This window comes from Colossoma macropomum, unplaced genomic scaffold (assembly GCF_904425465.1).
Source record: "Colossoma macropomum unplaced genomic scaffold, Colossoma_macropomum, whole genome shotgun sequence".
NCBI classification, from domain to species: Eukaryota; Metazoa; Chordata; class Actinopteri; order Characiformes; family Serrasalmidae; genus Colossoma; species Colossoma macropomum.
Window position 1 is genome coordinate 25362511 of NW_023494804.1, and position 15922 is coordinate 25378432.

Sequence of the window (15922 nt, forward strand, 5' to 3'; positions counted from 1 at the left end):
TCTTTCCTCACCTCCAGCTTGTTGACCAGTCTCTTTTTGATGGCATTCTGTGCTGCTGCATTGGTAGCCATGCGCAGGCCCTCAGCTGCCTCACGCAATTTCTGTTGTTGCTCCTCACTGTCTGGGTTTGCAGCAGCACCCTGCTCACACATAATCAAATGAACACATACATATATACATTAGGAGTTTAATGTCATTCCAGGTACAGACCAGTACCCCTAAAATTAATGACAAAAGCCGTAAAGCGCAAAAAGATTTACATTCAAGCTACAACATGAATATGTTCTTTTTATCTTGTTCAACTGCTGTTTTGTCTTAAAAGCTCAACAAGATTTGACTTGTAGGTCATTCTTTCTTTAACTGTTATTTCCTCTGCTTTGGCCTGCTCAGTAAGAATGAGCTGAATGAGCTGTGGGACTTTGCTCTGCCCTACACCCATAAATCCTCTGGACAGAGACAGTGACCATATCTCATGTCACGTACCTTGGCAGCCTCCACCATCTTGGCGGTGGCATCAGCCAGAAGTTTGGCGGCGGACAGCAGCTTGCGCGAGTTTTCCAGGTCCGTCTCACCCTCAGCATCTGCCTTGATGGCATTGACCAGGTCTGAAGTGGCCTGGGCCAGGATCCGCGCCTGCCGCACCATCTCACCTACAGAGAGAGTGAGTGAGAGAGAGAGAGAGAGAGAGAGAGAGAGAGAGAGAGAGAGAGAGAGAGAGAGAGAGAGAGAGAAAGTGAGAGGTTAGCATGAGTAATGCAGCCAAAGTAGAGAGAGAGAGAGGTTAGCATGAGTAATGCAGCCAAAGTAGAGAGTGCTGAGCAATGATGAGGCACCAGCACTGCTCTATTCATTTTAAAGAAAAATGTTATAAGTGTTAGCACCTATACCATATAAACTGCATTTGCTCATTAATATGAGAAAGATAAATCTGCAAAAATGTGATTCCCCAGAGGTCTATAAAAAGTCAATTCGCATCATCTCGTCTTGTTGATGTTGAGAATGACCTAAAATACAGTGTAGACTTTAGAATGCCAGTTACATACACATACATGTATGTCTGCTTTATTTTTACACCCCTACCTTTAAACAATGTTTTGTGGTGCACCAGTCTAGAGGTGCTGATTTTGGAATGCTGAAATTGTTTAAATTCATTTTAAATTGTGCTTGCTAATTTCTGAATATTTAAAGTACAGTGGTAACCAGAGGTGCTCATTTGTGACCTGACCCTCAAGACTTGAGACTTAACACTTTTAAACATTCAGCCTAAGAAATAACCCTCAAAAAGATTAAATGATGTTGAGCACCAACATCAAAAACGATAAATCAAAAAATCTTTCATTTCTAACCTTTCCTGACAGTTTTGCTATGGTCTTTACTGCATAAAGAATCGTATTCAAATACAAGGGAAGATGTTTACACCCCTACAAAAGAGCAACATCCAGTCCTCTCCCCGCACCTGCATCTCCCATGGAGCTGAAGATGTTCTCTGTTACGTCCAGGATGCGATCAGTTGCCTCGCCGTGGCGACCAATTGGCTTGCCCCCACTTGCGTATTGCTTAATGTGCTGCAGGAGCTCATTAAGGGCCTGAGTGACACCTGTGGCGGCCACCCCAACTTGCTTCAGCAGCTGCTCATCATTAGTAGCCCCTTGGGACGCCTCCACACAGCCTTCCACCGACTTAGCCACCAGTTTCCCCGCCTCAATCAGCTGCTCTTGACACACCGGGGAGCTAATGGTAGGAGCCACCACCTGAAGAGTGCACGCGCACACACACACATACACACGCGCATCTGGCTTGCTCAGTGGGTCTGTCTGAGGGAATTAGCTTTGACTGACTGAAGCTATAATGAAGCATAGTTGTAGAAAACCGAACCATTAAATAGGAGTGATACGGCTGTCGTCTGACTTCTTAATGCCCAAGACAGAAGCTGGTTTATGTCTGCAATCTATATGGGTGTGTGCATTTAGATCTCACCCGCGTACAAGCCACCAGCTGGGAGGTGGAGAGGGCACACTGTGTGGCCGCCGCAATGACCCGGTTCTGCTGGGCTGAGTCATCAGTCTTCTGAGCCACATTTTTCGCCTTCAGCACCAGAGCCGCCGCTGCATTAGCCACTGCCTTTGCCAGCTTCATAAGCATGTCCTGCAGACCGTACACAGTCATGCACAAAGCTATACACACACTGCTTAACAACATGAAAAGTTATCCATGTGTGCACAGACTGATTTTTGATTGAGGGGTTAGTTTATAAACTATCTAGGTATATCTATATGTCTGATGAATCAAATCATCAACTACACAATAAAGATTTTGTGAGATATCAGTAAGTCACAGTCATCACAGTATTAAGACAGATGCTATGAACATCTCTGCAAACCAGCTTTACAGTGCAGCTCTTGAGGCTTTAATACTACAATCTGTAGATTAACATATTTGGATGGCGAAATAAGTGAGCACATTAAAGTAACAAAAGTCTTAGTGTTAGACTAAAGACCCAAAATGATGAGCAGTGATGCCAACTACAGACTGACTGACATGCCAGTCTACAGCATACTTTGGATTCTTTCCATGGGGGAGACAGACTGCTTCCACAACAGATGAAATGCTATTCCATGAGGTTATGTTTAAAACTGGCAGCATAGAGGCCTGCAGCTATTAACTGTATGTGAAAACTACACTAGTACCACATGTCAGAGAGTAAAGCCAATCACACAGCTTATTTTTGGTTGAGCTTTCCCTGTGAAATGCAGCTAGCTGCCTGATAAATTATCACGGCCACAGAAAAATTCCTCTTTAAAAGCGGCAAGTTAAAAAGCGCAAAGAATGTCTTGACTAAACACTGTAACAAAAATGGATGTGCGTTTCTGTTTTGAAAAAAATATGCTTAACACGCCTGCAAAAACAATAACAACCAAGGTGCTAGGCAACTATGGAAGCACTCCTGCTGGTGTTCCAGAGGTGACCCAGCCACAAACACATGCAAGGGAGCCGCCAAGTAGAAACTGTTCCACACTATCACTGCACAAAAACTGGCCTCATATCAGTAACAAAAACACTGTCAGTTACTGCCAACCCCCTGTGTAGCTCTAAAAATTCCTCATACAGCAGTTTCAGTAGACGTTTATTTGTGGCCCTAGCGACTAAACGTTTTTTTAACAGCAGGAAGTTGACCGGCTCGCTCTTCACCGTTAGAAAAGAAGGAAAACTCAAGAAGAGCTGGGGAACTTATGTAATTTGTGGCGGCCGTGGTCGACTTGCATTCCACGAGCACTTGAGAGCAGTATTAATCCTGCAGCAGGCCTCCCGGGGCTGTTTCTCTACACCAACTCTCTGCTAATAGTGCGCCACAAACACTCAACACCAGGGAGAATCAGGTCGATTCTCATGTCACTGAAGAAAGAAATCTTCACTTTGTTGTGTGCTCTGGAGTAGGCTAAATATTTCAGCTATTCAATCCATTTTTCTACACATCATCATCTTGGTGCATTATATTATATGTACAGTTGTGTACACTACTGTGCGTAAAGTTCATGAGCATATACAATTAGAGAGACCCACCACCAGAGGTTTTCACCCAACAATTACCAACAGAAGATGGGACTCATTGTTTAAATAACTGCACATTGATCAGGTTTGAGGTGTAACTCCACCAAAAAATGTACTTCCTGGTTTTGTCAAGCAAACTGCATTACCTAGCTAAAATGAGTCTAGTAGCTGTGTCACTTCAAAACAAGGAAGCAAGTGTTCTAAATTTTTGAGTGGAGTTATGTATTAATTAACTCATACTAAGATTAAATGAGTTCTCCAACTAAAGTTTTTAAATATGATTAGGGAAGAATTAGTACAATTGGCTGGTGAGGATGAATTACTCTCTCTCTGAGGGCGTTTTGTTACCATCATTTGACTATAATGGTGAATCCGTCTTGTGTGTCTGAACGATCCTCTGCCTAAGGACTGGTTAACGTAGTGACAAAGAAAATTCAGGTTAAATTTATTCATTTAAATGCTTTAGTCTTTTTTTGTGATTGTGTGTGTGAAAAGAGATAGTTTACCTGGAATTGCTGGTCGGCGTCACTTTCTCCAATCTGCTGCAGCAACTCTCCACTGGCCTGGCCAACGTTACCTGCAGCCTGCAGAAGGTTCTGACGAGGCTGTAGATGGCACATGGACACACAATCATGTTAAAATTACATAAAGTAATAAATTAATTTACCTTGTAAACAATTCATTCCCCAAGACTTAAGTTTAGCCTTGATTTTTTTTTTTTTCTTTTCAGATTTGAGAAAATATTTCACTGACTTCTCTAAGATTATACAGTGCATAAATAAATCATCAGGTGTCCCATATAAAAAGGCTTCTCACTGTAAAACAGCATTAGATCTCATTTTGTATCGTCATGCATCCTATTGGTTATTACTGTATTTCAATTATTTTCTCATGGGCTCTCTGAATGAGCAACGACTTTGTACTGTAGCTGTGTAACCTCAGTGCTGGCAGGCTGAGCAGTCTTTAGCATGTCTGATACTGCACAGGCCAGGTTCCGGGCAGCACCGAGAAGCTGCTGTCCGTTTCCACCCTCATCCTCCATCAGAGCTGCAAGTAGTTTCACACCCTTTGACATCTCCGTCAGGTTAGAGGAAATTGTGGTCACTGCACAGCCCACAGCCGTGTAGTCCGTCTCTGCCGGGTCACCTGCAAGACAGGGGCAGGGACAGCCAGAGTAAATGCATGGGGTTTGTACAGTATTCCAGCATGGCAAATGTCTCCTGTTAGGAGTGGGGAGCTCCAAATGCTGCCTTAGTGTTAGCAGATTTGTTGAGAGTGATAAGAAAGGCTAATTTTATGGACAGTTACTAACAAATTCAGTTGCACTCAAACACATTTCATGTTTGCATTAAAAAAAGGCCTTCACTGACAAACAATGATATACTGGCAAGTGACAACATCTTAAATAGACATAATTCTATGCAGTGTAGCTTTAAAAGACCTTGCAAAGGATTGCGTTAGCTTTTCGGATCTTAAATATCTCTTACATCAGTTTCATCAACCCCCAACCATGAAAAAAATTATATTCACAATAGAAATTGGAATAGATAGTACTGTCCATTACTATGAATATGCATATTGCTATTAGTATTCCAAGTGTGTGTCTGAACTCGCCTGCGGTGAGATTGACCATAGATGCTGTTCCTGCAGTAATAGCATCCACCTGAGAGTGGATCTCATGCTTGGACTCATCCATTTTGTTCTTTCTCCAGGCTTGAGCAGCCTAACAGACAGACAGACAGACAGACAGACAGATGGGGGAAAATACTGCAATTAACACCAAACGAAGCCATGAAATGTACTACAAATTACCACCGAATCTATTCACAGTACATGAATGCATAGAGTGCACTTATAGAAGTGGATAAGCGTTTGGATTGTCTCACCGCATCAGTGCCCAATGGAGGCAGGGAATCAAAATCATCCAGAGAGGCCTGTGCAGCTTGTACTGCCTGCATACTGGAGTTAATGGTGCCTGTTAAGGCCTGCTGGGCTGAGGTCTGCAACAGAAGAGAAATGTACATGAGTTATAACGGAGACAGACAGTTACAGACACAATCACACAGATAATCTCAGAGCTAAGACTCCTATGATAACATTGTGTTATTTTTGGTGCATGCTAAATCAGCACATACACAATTCATAATTCATGCGTGTGAAAGTGAAAGCGGGACCAAGAGTCTATCCTTATCCATGCACAAACAGTATGGCTTGTAGCTGCAAGTTTTTTGTTCCACCCAATTAATAAAGCACTTTATGCAGACAAAAACAGAGCAAAAGATAAGCACTGATGCTGAGTCAAGTGTGGTGAGAATAGGGGCTAACTCTAGTAGATAAGAGAGCTCACCAGTGGGGGCATGTGTCCCGTGTGCATCTGTCCACTCGTGATCTGCTGCTTGGCTTGGGGCATGGAGCCCATCTGGAAGTTCCCTGGACCTCCTGCGCCTGATCGCATAATGACTGGCATGGCCACGGAGCCCGTTTCCACCTTCCCCACTTTATTGAACTGCTGCTGTACCACTGTTGACCTAGAAGGAACAGAAAGTAAGGTGTACATCATGTATGCCAACCATGTGGGTTGACATTTGCAGGAGATGTTAGACATGATGCAGTATGATGTAGCAGTACGTTAAAATAATATATTTGATATAACTTTCACAAAGTCATTATGGGGGGAAAACATTCAAAGAAGCAAATGTGTCTTTGAGGAGAAATATACTTTTAGAAGGACAAGTCTGCATAATCAATCACAGATTAGTAGATGTCACGCTAGACTGAAAAGCAGTTGCCTAGGGGCACATTTACTTTTAACCTAGTAAAAGAGCCCTGATTATTTGAATAACTATGATAACAGGTTTTCCAAATTTGCATATGGCTTCATTCCATGGTCCCATCTTCTCTCTGAACCGCATAAAACATGTCACCTGACCAATACCAAACTGAAACTTTACTCGTAAAGCAATCAATTATATATAAAAATTTAAGCCTTTAAAACTTGTTTGTGTAAAACTAGCATATTAACTAACATGTCAGCAGTAAGGTGACATGTTTGGGGTACTGAATTGAAGTGAACTAAGTCTAACACTGCAAAAGAACACGAAGAGATGGTGATGGATGGACCATAATGCTTACTTTTTAGGTGAAACAGAGTCTTCCAGCATGGTCGATTCCTCATCTCCCTCTAGGCCAAAGTGGTCTTTGCTCTTTTTCTGTGGACAGAGAGGGTTCACGCGGTTAGTTCCAGAGAGTTTTGCTGTGTTACTTTTGATAGGGGCCTGAAAGAAGCACTTTGTTGCCAAGCTGTTCACCCCTCAAAAGGTCAAGCATGAAGGTTTGTTGAGGAATTCCACTGTCTCCTGTGAACCACTGGCAGTAGCTTCACCAAGACTTGTTGTGCGACCACTGTAAATAAGGCTAATGGATGAAATCAACAATACAAGTAACTCTAAGGTGATGGAACTGCTTGAATAAAAAAAGCAAACAGATACTCTGCTGGGCAGATGTTAATAAATTACTGTACTTTCTGTGGAAAAGAGAGTGTCTACAACATAATGAAATCTGTGTAGAGACTGGCACTCAGCTTTCTTTAACCCCTGTATTTTCCATGTTTACCAAAAGAAAAAATGATGTGATTTATTATTATTTCAAATGCAGATTTCTTGGTCTTTGCTCATTTTCGGTGAAGAACATATAAAATAACACAATTTTAATGACTGCACACTGTTCACCCCACACATATTTATATTACACATGTGGTGTTGGGGTGAACCCACAGGGAATAAAAGTGTTGAGGTGCTGTGTCCCTTCACTCTGTTCTCTGTTCATTTACTTTCATATTTGAACACATTAAACCAATTTTAGGCTGTACAAAGCACATTTCTTACAACTGGTATACAGGTGAGTGTGCTACCTTTTTGAGGATGATGTCGATGTACCCAGCAATCAGCTGTGCAATCTGCTCACCCTCAGTGGTCTGGACAGAGTAGTAGCCATCCTGATAATCTCCAAAGTCCTAAGAAGAAATGTTCACAAAATTGATTAAGCCAAGGAAAATGAAACTCAAAGCAGGTATTATAGTGTTTTTCAAGTCAAACCTAAATAAAATACAGACCTCTTTTACTTTGTTAGTTCATGTCCCTGATCATATTAAGCACAACTGATCATGCTATACCATTTAAAAAGACAAAATCCCATAAGCTTTTTTCCTTTTGCCTGTCTCTAAAACATCTAAGCTTGGATTATGTGACTAGTGTAGGGAACAAAAATATTAACCAATAAAGTCCTGTTTCACTCCTTCCTTCCACCAACTCCACCTATAACGGAGAGAAATGTTCAGCAAGCTCAAAGACCCTTCACTTTGCGAACACCTCATGGTATGGATGGAAAATGCATCATGACTTTTGATTCATGTTGACTTCAACTGTTCTTGAACATTTAGATTCATCTAGTTTTGGGTGTCAGTTTGGAGTGCACATAAATTACATACTGAAAGACCCAGGATAAAAGAATCAGAACGCTGGCACATTATTTCCTTAAACCAAAAAAAGCAAACACTAAAATCTTTTACTAGAAAACAGAATGAATAATTGTAACCCATGGACTCGATAACCGTCGAAGGAGATGATGAGTTTCATGAGTTTGACTGGCTTCACCTCACACTATGGCTCAGCTTATTAAAGATTATGAGGCAGCCACAGTCATAATACTGAACTATTTCATTCCCAGTTTCACATTATGAAGCCAGTTCTCAGACATCTGGTGATTTGCCAGGAAATAGTTGCCTGAGTATTTCCCCAGACATTCAAAAATAAAAATAAATACGGACATGCATATCTGACCTCTTTTTTCCGCATGATGAGAAAGGGATTGAAAAAAAGTTCTTAACAGGAAGTGGGGTTTGAATCTCAGACATATGCCTCAGAATAATCTTGCTTATTATGATTTTAAAAGGGAAATGTGCACCCTGATCAGGAGCTTTTGTTCTTTTCAGAGAAAAACAAGCAGGAATTCTCGGTAATCCAACTTCAACTGCCAGGTTCAATTAACTTAATGCTCTAAAATGAACTGTGTCTAATATATCAATCGCTCCCTTGACATTTAAGACAATTCTATCCATTGTTCTTCACTCATTGATGAGGATTTGGACAATTTGACTGTGTAAAGCTATGATGTAATTAGATAAGTAAGTCATAAGACTCAGAATCACTGCTCAACGTCACAACAGTATTTTCTTTGACAGCTTGTTTCTAAACATTTCAACAGAGCATAATGTTCAGACATCCATACCTAAACTAAAACAAGAGGAAATAATAATACTGGAAAAAAATCAAAAGTCACTGGGAAATTCAGTAAAAGTGGAAAGATCAAAACAATACATTTTATGGCTTATGTGAAGGTTTCCTACAGTAGAACAGCATTAATCAGACAGGGGCCAGTCTCACCAGGGTGAAGCTCTTTGGTGAAGCAGCCCAACGCTTGATGTTCGTCAGGCTCCACTCTTGCATCACCTCTTTGGTCTTCTCGTCCACTCTCATCACACTCTCCTTGGTGATGCCCAGCAGGCGAGGGACCAGCTTGTTCTTGCCTTTCATTTTCTCCTACAGGGTGAACACACATCAGCTCCATCCAACTCCAACTCTCATCAACTCCATCAGTGTAGAAGATTTCCCTTCTGGTGTTAATCACTTTGCCTTGTATATGTAGAGCAGGGGTCTCAAACTATCAAAGAGAGCTTCATACAGCATTACGTAATGATTGGTGCAGAATGCCAGATTTAAGAAATGAACAGATTTATCAAATGAATCCACTGAGAAACAAATTTTCACTCACATTCAGCAGGAATGCCAATGCCCAAACAACTAATAATACACTTAAATGCTTAAATACTATGTATTAATTCTACTACTATTACTAGTACTAATAATAGTAATTATTATTATTATTATTATTATTACTCCTACTGTTTTAAAAATAATACTTATTACTCCTACTACTAACAGTACTAGTATTAGAAGTAGTTGTGGTTTGAGGTGACAGAAGAATTGCTAATAAACAACAACTAAGATGTTCCTAAATGAGTATATGTAGTTCAAATTCACGCTTGAAAAAAATATAGAGGTCACTTTTTTCCCTATTTTTTCAAACCGGGTTCCCTTTGGAGAACACCACTTGTCTAGTGCCTCCTATAATTTGGTCATTTGAGTTTGAGACCTGTGATGTAGTATATTTACCCACCAGCTAAAAAGTCAAGTTGACATATAGTTCATTATTTGATGAAGATGGTATTGCATAACAAGAAGGAATCTTTTACCTTTACTAAGAAAAAGGACACTCCGTAGGTTTTGAGAGACCGGGCCAGTTTGACGTAGCTTACTTTGGCCTCAATCTCAGTCATATTTTGGCAGTTTTTGTGTGCCTGTGGGGTAGAAACAAAACTCAGTTGAACATCCAACACATTTCTATTTCATTTCAGTATCAGTGTGGACACCAGCCTTCTTTATAAACTTATATTCAGAACACAACGGAGCATAAAACAGCAAAAATACTAGGAAAACTAGTATGTTGAAATACATACACATCCATTAGTCTACACAGCAGAGTGCATATTCAGCTCCAGGCTTTGCAACACCGATTATTATTTTCATTCTTCCAGATAGAGCCATATATAGGTCTCTACAGACACAGGCCATTAGAACGGCACTGGGGGAAAATAGCAGATCACATCAAAAATGTTTCAAATTTGACCAAGCCCGGCTCATGAGCTTTTAGTTTGAGTGATCTTCGAATCAGAGAAAGCACTGCAGACACCTGCAGCCAAATCCCAGCAGTCTGTGCTGTGCTCAACCCAAGAACAAAACTTGCTCAAGAGACTTGCATCAACATGCCGAACTCAAGCTCCTCACCTGAAAGATCTTTTTCTCCCCTTTGTTCTTGATGTACTCTTTAGGTAGGAATTCTTTCAAACTGGAGAAGGAATGAAAAGAAAAGAATGCAAATTTTATGATTATTTTGGGTATGTACACATTTGAGATACAGTATGTTACATGAAAAGCTTCTGGTCAGACTAATAAACGCACACATTAAGCCTTTTTTGGATTGGATAAGTTTATCAGGAGGACATCTGTTGATGATATGTGAACATAAAGTGCTTTATATATTTTAGCTGCCATTATAATTGCCCCTTTTAATCTGCAGGATCTCGCACTCCGCTTAAGTGAATGGTTGAAGGACTTCGCAATCAATGTTTGATATGCATGCCAGATATACCATGCAGTGAGACAATGTGTTTCACTTTTTTAATCCATTAATTTTTCCAATCTTCCCAATTTAATCATATCCAATTCCAAATTAGAACTCCCCAGTATGCCCCCAGTGCTAAGACAGTGAAAGCTCCTAACAGCACCTATCAGACGACTGCACTGGCTACCATCACGCTGAGTGATGTGGTGAGCCGTAGGGCCCTCCTACCCACCCAGTGAGCGCGGCCAACTGTGCTCTCCTACACTCTTAGCCACGAATGGCACACAACGTGTATTTGACTGGAACCAAATTTGTCATATGACTGCTGAATTTGGCGAAAAAAAGGAGGTAATCCGGCATATTATTTTCTCAAGGGAGAAAAAAAGAAAAACACTGATGGCTGATCCAGATGGAAATAAAATCACAGAAGCACACCTGTAAAGAGGGAATTTCCCCAAGACCTCAAGTAACTTTACCCACTTCTGAAAAAGGCTACACATACAGCATAAAAATGTACTTCATTCAGTAAAATGGTATATAAAAATGATGCAATAACAATACACAAAAAACTCACTCAAGGAATCCTGGTTTGTGTTTTGACTCATTGTGGTCACCAAATTGGATCTGGCACTGATAACCAGCAAACTCACAGGCCTTGTCAAAGGAGACAGGGTGGGATCCATTCAGAATATCGTCCCGAGCCTGCATAGAGATCAATACAACATTGTGCTTTATCAAATATACACACACACACACACACACACATACTACTAACATTCAAAACCGCCACAACCATAACACTGAGCATCAGAAGGGAGGAAACTACAGAATATTACTATTACATTTCTCACTCTTGGGTGGATGCACTTTTTAATATGTTTTTTGGAAGGTTACAACGGCAAAATAAAGGCATGAATCATTCGCCAGTAAATAAAGCAATACATTTAACAAACTGATTTAATAAACTGGAGCTAACACAAAGAAAAAATTACTTTAGTCAGAACAAAGTGCTCTTCGTAGCACGGGCTGTGACTGTAAGAGAAGAAGCTCTATGCAATTAAGGAAAATCTGATGAAGTAGCCGAGGTTCAGACTCCTAATAAATCTCATGTAATCCACCAGGTACACTAATCCATCAGCATAATGAAGCAGGTGCATCTGGTCACTAAGTTTAGGTCAGAAGACATTTTCAAGGAAAAGACACGGCACAGAGTATTTGGTGAACACATCCAAATGTTACAACTGATATACAACCACTACGGACATGCCTACTGTAGTTCTTACTAGTATGCTTTCATTTAATATTAAGCATGATTTAACGACATTTCAAACAAAACAGTCTTTTAAAATGCTAACAATCTACCGCAAGAGTCATGAGCTGCGTTTTCTGGTCTGCAAATGAGGGTAAACTACACGTTGAGCATGTGTGGCAGATCTTGTAAAGTTAGCCACAGACAGATAATTCTTGTTTATATGTTACCGTCACAAGAAAGCCAAAAATAGATTTGTTTCACAATGAGTCAAACGAGCACAGCCATGTGGTTCATGTCTCATCTGTAATGACAGCTGCATACCTGTACATAGAGCAGGTTGAGCTGAACCGGGTCTCTGGAGTCTACGTTCTGGTCAGAGTAGAAGAACTTTCTCCTGAGGAGCAGCATCTCTGTCTCCTCAACCCCCTGCTCACGCAGCGTCCGCCCATGGTCCAGCCAGTTCACTACACAAAAGATTTCAGAATTAGGAGTTTGCAAAAATTCATATATATCATGAAATATGCACAGAAGCTATGTTATGTGAACAACCTCAAGCAAAACATGAGTAGTTCTATTTGAACAAGCATGCTATTTGACATGTCATCTGTATACTCTGCCACGTAATAAAAGTTAATGCTCTGGAGTTTTCATTTTGGCCAGAACGGATGGATGAGGCTCGTTAGAAACAGTGTGTGATAATGTGGCATACGCTCATCGTCAGTGTGAAGCTTCTGCTTGAGTTTCTCCATCTTTTTGTCGTCCCTCAGGAGGGTTTTGTCTCTCTTCAGTGTTCCTGTGGTTTCTTCCTTTTTCTCCTCACCCACATCCCGCACCAGTGAATACTCATCATAGTTTGTGATGCCTGAAGAGCAAAGAAGGATTTAAGTCAACTCACTCCAATTTTACATTAACCAAGTAAGTGAAGTAAAAAGAATATTTCAACATAAAGAAATTCGAATTGAAAGTCTGTCTGTTTAAAATGCAACCTGGCTCACCTATTCTGGCACAAATTGTCATGAGCAAGTCAGTGACAATTTTGGAGTCATCCACCATGACTGTTTTTACTGTCCCATCCAACATGCGAATCTTGAGTGGCCTCTGTTTTTTCTTGTACTCGAGTGTGTCCTGGCCACCACAAGACACAAAAGCAAGAGATGAACCATTATAAAATACAACTGCCCATTGCCCCTGATTAGTGCTCTGAAGCTGTATTTATGGGTTATGAAACTAACTAAAGGCAAGTTGCACAAAATCACTTCGGGTTTATCTTAAGTATGCTTTAGACTAAAAGTGTTCGTTCTACGATCTTGATGCCACTACTCAAGTCAAACCAATTTCAGCAGTGTTTCTCACTGGAATGAAGCTGAGCAGCAGTGCGCTACATAGAACACAAAAAAAATGAACACCTCTACTTTTGAAAACATTTTTAACATTTATACCATCTTTGTAACTTTCACTTGCAAAGAAATGGAGCTTTGACTAGATATGCTCATCACATTCTGGAAAAGCGATAAAGAGACAGACTTCCTACTCAGGGCTTAGAAACACAGGAATACGGTATCGTAAAACAGCGTCAGTAAGCTATTATCTCATATTTGAACCATGTTAAAACTTGAATTTCTAAACTGGAAGTTTGCAACCTTAAAACAGATGCTGTTGCGTAAAGCTTTGTTTTCATGTAAAAGCTTGCCTAATCATCTTCCACTGCAAATGTAGCTTCAACAAACAACTGGAACAATTACAAAAATCCAACATATTACATCTTAAAAACCTTCAAATCAGTTTAAAAGGCCTCTAGGCGTGGATATAAAATGTGGATAGAAAAGATTCTCCACTATGGCTGAATTGACATTTATTTTCCAAAATGCCTTTGTTCAGAAGTAACTGTTCAGGTTTACAATCATAGACAGAATACACAAGTTATGGCTGGCAGTTACATTAAAATTCAATGATGGTTTTCACCTCATACTCTCACAAACACCAGATACAAGCCTTGTTAGATCTATTTTATTTAGAATTATCTTCAGCTAAAGTTAATCAAGTTAAACCATCTACAACAGGGGTGCACAACTCCTTGTCCAGCACAATATGGAATTTACCTGCTCAAAAACACCTTAATACACTTATCTTTTAATGGCCTAGTTTAGTGGGTGTGTACAAGTAGAGAAACTACCAAACTGCTAAACACTGGCACCCCTAGGATGGGAGTTGTGCACTCTTGATCTACAATGAGGATATGGCTGAGAAGGATTAAAGATATGAGGAATTTACTTTTAACATAAGAGTAAAAGCTGCATAATATGTGGTGATTGGGTGGAATCCTGATTGTATCATTGCTCAATGTTCAATTTTACTGTTAAATACAAAGAAATTTCAAACAACAACAAAGCATTTCATCAAAGTGACTTGAACATCTATGTGTACAGCACAGATTTGGTCTATAAAACATGAAACCCATCCTTTCCCATTAAACTGAAAAGTTCATGCAAATATAAAACCCATCCTTTCCCATTACACTGAAAAGTTAGCGAATGCATACATGTACATCACTAATCAGACAGCTACTACTCCCCCTCCTCCATGGTGTAGACCCTGTAGAAGGGGTGTGTGTGCTGACAGGCAGACATTCTTGTCTCAGGATGACTGAGTGACTGACTGACACACTTACCCCATTTCTCAGCATATAGTAGTCCAGGGCTTTCCCTGCTTCCAGCCAAATGCCTTTCTTTGGGTCTTCATCTGACAGGAACAGGCCATAATCATTGGCTGGAAAGGAGAGAGAGGAGTCAGAGATTCTTCAACTGTGTTTTTGAGCATGAAAGACTGATTCTGCTTTATGTGTTTGGAGAACAGAGGACTTCATGTGATTACAACAACGTGTTGGTCGATTTTTAATAAACACAAACTTGTATCCAGCTCAGATCCTCATTTTACCCAACTAGGTTGAAAAACCTGCTGACATCTTTTTACGTCAGTGTCCATCAACTAAATAATACAGAACACTGTAGCCACCAGAAATTAGACAGTGTCCATCATTTACTTGAAATTAGCCCCAAAGTACTTCTCAATTTATAAACATGATTCGATTCTTCTGACCTCAAAGGCAGTCTGGCCATCTCTTTCTAATCTGCTTGGCATCACAGCTTAGTTTCTTTTCCCTGAGGGTCTAGATAGTGTCTCCCTGCAGTGCTTTGCCAGGACTGTCCGAGGCCTGCTATTTAAGATGCTGAACATTCCATATTGGCTGTAGATGTTGGCCAAGAACAGGCCTTCAAAGTGGAAAATTACTCACAGGTTAGGACAAGTATGGAGAGAAGTGTGTCCAGAGGGAAGTTATTATGTAAGACTGGAGACTCAGCCACACCCAGATTGAGGCAAACTGTTGCAGAGCAACAAGCTAACTTTGTTAGACATTTCAGGGTTGTGCTTTACTTTTGGATGTATTTTTAGGTTCTTCCAGTGTGTTCATTCATTCTTCAGAAAGGAGGGACTTTTGTAAGGGCTCATGGCAGAAAGGAGGAATGTTGGGCTGTTCTTCTACAGAAGCTATGGTCAGCAGTGAGGTCTCTAGACCATGGGGCTCATCAAACGTTTCAGCGCAAGAATGGTGACATGAGGTCAGGCTTTGCCTGATATCCTAATGATTCCAACTGCACAAACAGAGCCAAAGATAATCTGATAAATACTAATTCAGACGGGCTTTTGAAGTGACTACAGTCCTGATCTTGGGTCAATACTAAGGTATGAAAGAAAATTAAGGGAGGAGAATTTTGCTCTAGCTGAGCTGTGAAGTGTTTGGATCACTTGACTGATTAAATGAAATAAGCATATAAACACTACAAGAGCCAGGGTGTGCCGTTATGAAATAATGGGATGGTCTGC

General features: G+C 40.5%; 1 protein-coding gene across 4 annotated transcripts in view; it reads right to left on the reverse strand.

The window, feature by feature from the left end:
* tln1 (talin 1) overlaps nt 1-15922 on the reverse strand; it is an 82461-nt gene that overhangs the window by 40257 nt on the left and 26282 nt on the right. For 2 of the 4 annotated variants that reach the window (XM_036595742.1, XM_036595741.1), the window contains exons 4-23: nt 14709-14806; nt 13036-13165; nt 12750-12902; nt 12362-12504; nt 11363-11490; nt 10452-10512; nt 9860-9964; nt 8991-9146; nt 7460-7561; nt 6682-6758; nt 5897-6077; nt 5436-5549; nt 5164-5272; nt 4487-4695; nt 4056-4154; nt 3898-3957; nt 1978-2145; nt 1457-1751; nt 484-650; nt 12-140 (exon numbers count right to left, since the gene is read on the reverse strand). In XM_036595742.1, the coding sequence (XP_036451635.1) occupies nt 12-140; nt 484-650; nt 1457-1751; nt 1978-2145; nt 3898-3957; nt 4056-4154; nt 4487-4695; nt 5164-5272; nt 5436-5549; nt 5897-6077; nt 6682-6758; nt 7460-7561; nt 8991-9146; nt 9860-9964; nt 10452-10512; nt 11363-11490; nt 12362-12504; nt 12750-12902; nt 13036-13165; nt 14709-14806 (2684 nt within the window). The remainder of the gene's footprint in view (nt 1-11; nt 141-483; nt 651-1456; nt 1752-1977; nt 2146-3897; nt 3958-4055; nt 4155-4486; nt 4696-5163; nt 5273-5435; nt 5550-5896; nt 6078-6681; nt 6759-7459; nt 7562-8990; nt 9147-9859; nt 9965-10451; nt 10513-11362; nt 11491-12361; nt 12505-12749; nt 12903-13035; nt 13166-14708; nt 14807-15922) is intronic. The other 2 variants (XM_036595744.1, XM_036595743.1) reach the window with 1 other exon arrangement.